Source organism: Frankliniella occidentalis, unplaced genomic scaffold (genome assembly GCF_000697945.3).
Source record: "Frankliniella occidentalis isolate FOCC.00 unplaced genomic scaffold, Focc_3.1 Scaffold164, whole genome shotgun sequence".
In the NCBI taxonomy this organism is placed as follows: Eukaryota; Metazoa; Arthropoda; class Insecta; order Thysanoptera; family Thripidae; genus Frankliniella; species Frankliniella occidentalis.
The window spans coordinates 365,776-370,617 of NW_026267290.1; the positions used below are offsets into that span (position 1 = coordinate 365,776).

A 4,842-nucleotide genomic window follows, 5' to 3' on the forward strand; every position below is an offset into this window, starting at 1 on the left:
CAACTTCGTTTGGCGGAAGGGCGGGCCTGCTTGTTAGACCGTACATTGATTGGACGAAGTGAGGTACCCCGGGTGGTGTAGTTTGACGCCAAATAGGTGGTCGAAGTACTACCCCCTTGACAATTTTTCGATATAAGCCTTTTTTACGATTTAATAGACCATTTGTAAGGATGTGCACTTTATGCGTTTTCAAACCGTAAATTATGCCCTAAAAAACGTCCCTATTATGCTCTGATTATGCTGTAAAATTTTCCAATTATGCCCTCTTTATGCTGAGTTTTCTTCTGAATTATGCTATTTTACTGCTTTTCTTGGCGCTTTTTTTCAAAATATACTTTTTTTTAATGATTTTTGGCGTTTTCTTCTTAATTATGCGTTTTTATGCTTTTTTGCATGTACTTGAATGTATTCTAAACATTAGCAGTGATAAAGGTATGGGGTATGAAAGGAAAAGATCAAAATTATTCAGACTAGTCACATTTTATGTGTAGAATTTTAGACTTAATAAGATACTACATACTGTAGCTTGATTAGGGTCCCTTCCCCCCTCCCCGCAGCCGTGACGTTGAGGGTCGCGGAACCGCGAAAATTCAAACTTTGCATCCAAATTTGGCGGTAAAATGCGTGAAATATCATAAACATTGCAAAATGCAGCCGTTTTCACGCCTTTCCCTTGCAATTATGCTCAAATTATGCGAAAATGGCTCTATGCTGCGATTTTTGGAAATTATGCGTTTTCTATGCTCTTCGGATTCGCGTCCGGGGGTCACAGCAAAGCTAACCAGTCGATCCCCGGTCCATTTCCGTGAAGTTTAGAAAATTATGCGATTATGCGAAAGCATAAAGTGCACATCCTTAACCATTTGGTCATTTTCACCTCATTTCCGTCATTAAATGATCTCTAGCACCCAAATGGTACACGATATAGAGCAAAACGGACGAAATTTTCGGTCAACATGTTCTACTTCTACGAGGTTGCCCTTGGAAACCCATAAAAAAACCCGATAAAAGATGCATTTTCGACCTTTGTTTTTGTTTTTTTTGTTCAATTCTATTTTTGAGCTAGAATCTTCGAACTCGGTCTTTTTGGTAATAAAATACGACCCTAAAATTCCTAGATCGCTATCTCAATCCCTTCTCGAGTTATCGTGCATACAGACAGACAGACAGAATGAAGGTTTTTCGGTCAGTTTAGTAATGCGCTTCGCGACGCTAATCGCTCAGCTAACTATTTAAGGCGTTGCACTGGCCCTTACTGGCTGGGAGGCGGGATCGATTGGCAGTGTGGTGACGCTGATTAGATACAGACTTCAATTTACTTTATAGTGCCATACGTAACTCAAAACAGAATTCCGACATAAGCTGAAATGCAGACGAATGCAGGGAACAAGAAAACAGAAGTCATCATGTTAAAGAATAGCGATTTCCGTTTTCTTCTTCCCCTCATTCTTGTGCATTTCAGCTTTGCCGGAATGCTGTATTCGGGGGGTAAGTCACTTATCACCTTCTTCCGGTTCACAGCTCTAACATCTCTAACCGTTCGTTCGTTTCGCAGTTAACAACAAGGTAGATGTACGCCAGACCACGTCTCGCGTAACAGGCTTCGCGATATCTCACGAAACACTGTTACGCTGCGACGCGCCTGGCATACATCTACCTTGGCCTGCGGCGCTGACACCCGAGTCGGGTAGCGGGAAAATGTACACCAAGGTACGGGACTATGGTCCGTCAACGGCCAATCACCTCGACTAAGCATGCAGAGTTGTACATTTTTTCGTTTATTTTCGTCAAAAATACCATCTAGCGCCTCAACGGCGTGAGCTAGAGCAAAACGGACAAAATTTTCGCCCAGAGGGCTCTACTTTGACAAGTTACCCCTTAGGAAACCATAAAAAAAATATTTTTCAAAAACGTAATTTTTGGGACCAGTTGTTTTCAATTTTTTAAAAATCCAACTTGTGGGCTAGAATGCTCATCTTCGAACTCGATCTGTCTTTTTATGACACAAAACGACCCTGAAAATCCCAAGTCGCTCGCTCAAATCGTTCTCGAGTTATCGTGCGGACAGACACACACACAGACAGACAGACAGAAAAAGTTTTTTCCGACCAGACGGAGTAATAGGCTTTGCTAATCGCTCAGCCAATAATAGGATGTTCCAGGCTATCTCATACGGAAGTGAAAAAGAACAAACTCCCTGATTCATCTGTTTCCATCCGCCCAGTATGAGAAACTACCATGGCAGTTTGGTCCGATCCTAACCTCTCAAATATGGAGAGGAGCTCGAAACTGATCTGACAGTTTCTCATACCTGAAAGGCCTCGGAGGCACGTGATAAGCTCGACCAATCAGAGTCATTACGTAAACAGAAAGGTCAGTGGGTTTGTTCTTTTCCTACTTCCGCTTTAGATTGCCTGGAAACCCTATTGTTTACATTCAACTGTTTATTTGTTCACATTCAACTTACGCCTTGAGCCCCTGAAGCGACCGGAACACGTAACATGGAGGAGCATAGGCACACCCAAACGAACAAGAGACCTGTCGTCATTGGCACACAGGTAGTAGAACGCATGAAGGACCTGGAAGGTACTACGAGTAACTTAAAGAAATGCACAGTAATACATATTGCACGAGGCAACAGGACATTCATACACAGTGAAAAATTGTCGTGTCGGGGACACGAAAATTTTCATCAAAGCAGTCTTACATGTTTAAAATTGTGTATTTACTAGAACTGATGAAAATCGACTTGGTCTCGAATGACGAGGAAGAGTGGGCGGTTGTACACGTACGACACGAATTGTTATGGATAATTTACAAAATACTTCGTATAAATAGGATTACGTATATTTTTCACAGTGTGATAAGGTATGCAACTGGCGTGCACATGCAAGTTCTTAACCCTATGTTGCACACTTTTAAGTGTTTGGCTTAGTATTTGAATCCTGGGAAGTGTTTAACAGTAAATAAGTTCAACAATTGGAAGTGTTCAACGCCAGTAGATGCGGCCATGAAGCTTTGGAAACTTCAAAGAGTTCAAACTTACTCTCTTTAAAGAACATTAAAGCGGGCTTACGCAACCGTTTACGTGTCCGTCAGTCCGTGCGTCCGTCGTCTGTGTAAGAGGAAAGAAATAAGCTGGAGGTCTACAAATTTTAGAGTATCTTAGGTGTCACTCCTGGACACCTAAACGCCTGTTGCAAATCCTGGCAACCACCCCTAAAGGACGGAAAGGTGGAAACAAAGAAATAAGGGTCAGTCCTAAAAAGGAATAAAAAAGATTTCTGCCCTTGGCAAAGTTTATGTTGTCACAATGCCTCAGCAAACCTTTCGCTCTCAGCAAACATTATGTTGCTTCCCCCAACAAAATTTTGCTATCAGAAACCTTTTTGCAGTTGCAGCAAACATTTTGCTGCTCTATAGAGCTGATTGTTTTTTTAATCTTTTTGTTGTCTCGGCAAACTATTACTAAAAAGTGTGAGACAACAAAAATATTGCTAAATTTATCAAATGGCGAAACCTATTATTATTTTTTTTATTTTTTTGGCTTGCTCAGCTGTTTTTTCGGTGTCAACAATGACCGTGAAACGTCCGTAACATACACAAAAGGTTTTTAAAAATAATTAAAGCGTCAAATTTGAGATTAAAATTGCTCTGTTTAAACCCGCTCTGTGATGTATAGCGTGAGGAGGAGGAGGGGACTTTGCCCTCCGCTACCGACAGTCTTCAGCGGACTGTCTATGAAACTTGAGTAAAACCTGTATCTGTAATACGGGAGTTTTTAAACAGTCCTCTAAAGACTGTCTCTGGGGCAAAGTCCCGTCTCCCTCCCCGCTCTCTCTCTCTCTCTCTCTCTCTCTCTCTCTCTCTCTCTCTCTCTCTCTCTCTACATAGCACAGAGGGGGCCCTCGAATTTGTGGCTGGCTGGCGGCGACGTAGGTCACAGCCACTCCGCAGTGCGGACGTGCCGCCGCACCACGCCACGCCACCGCTGCGCTCAAGACTGTGCGAATGGAGAGAACTATTTATTAGCAGATGATACCTTACAAACCTTACCTTACTCAGACTAAACATAAGTAAACATAAGTATATTTGAGTAAGGTGTCAGCAGCTTCAACTCTCGGTAAGGGCAGAGAAGCGAGAGAAGGGCCGGCAATCTAGTATATTGTGCTAGGCGAGATGGTGAGGCAGTGAAGTGAGGCTTGATTCCCGTCGCCGCACGGCCGAGACGTGCCGAGTCGCAGCCAAGCTACGTTGTTTCCTTCAACACAAATTTAGTCATACGGACTAACAGCTTCTCTCGGTGTGGATCTTCGTTAATTTTTGTTGTACGAACACAATGGGCCTCCACAGTAACCTCGGCCTTAGACCGGGATCTGATTCCCACCACAACTAGGTTTGCGATGGCTTCTCGACCTTCCCTAAGAGGTCTTTTGAATTCTTTGAGAGCATCAATAGGGTATCCCTCTAGAGCGCGGAGCGGATCTAAGAAGAACAAAAGCGGATACAGAGAGCGGCGGGCGCGCGGCGCGCGGAGGAGCGGCGGGCGGGCGGGAAGGCTCCCCTACCACCCGCCCCCACCACCGCTCTCTGTATCCGCTTTTGTTCTTCTTAGTTCCGCTCCGCGCTCTAGAGGGATACCCTATTACGTGTTCAAGCTCCAAGAGAGGTGCCATGTTCAAAATACCGCACAACAAATAAATACTAGGTAGATGTACGCCAGACCACGTCTCGCGTAACAGGCTTCGCGATATCTCACGAAACACTGCTACGCTGCGACGCGCCTGGCATACATCTACCTAGGCCTGCGGCGCTGACACCCGAGTCGGGTAGTGCAAAAGT

The 4,842-nt window shown here is 44.1% G+C and overlaps 1 protein-coding gene across 7 annotated transcripts in view; it reads right to left on the reverse strand.

Moving 5' to 3' along the window:
• The window catches only part of LOC127750282 (uncharacterized), a 69,028-nt gene that overhangs the window by 53,035 nt on the left and 11,151 nt on the right, over positions 1–4,842 (reverse strand). For 2 of the 7 annotated variants that reach the window (XM_052271512.1, XM_052271511.1), the window contains exons 2-4: positions 3,047–3,219; positions 2,708–2,945; positions 2,468–2,579 (exon numbers count right to left, since the gene is read on the reverse strand). In XM_052271512.1, the coding sequence (XP_052127472.1) occupies positions 2,468–2,579; positions 2,708–2,709 (114 nt within the window). In that variant the 5' untranslated portion in view covers positions 2,710–2,945; positions 3,047–3,219. Of the gene's footprint in view, positions 1–2,467; positions 2,590–2,707; positions 2,946–3,046; positions 3,220–4,056; positions 4,262–4,842 lie in introns of all 7 variants that reach the window. The other 5 variants (XM_052271517.1, XM_052271516.1, XM_052271515.1 and 2 more) reach the window with 5 other exon arrangements.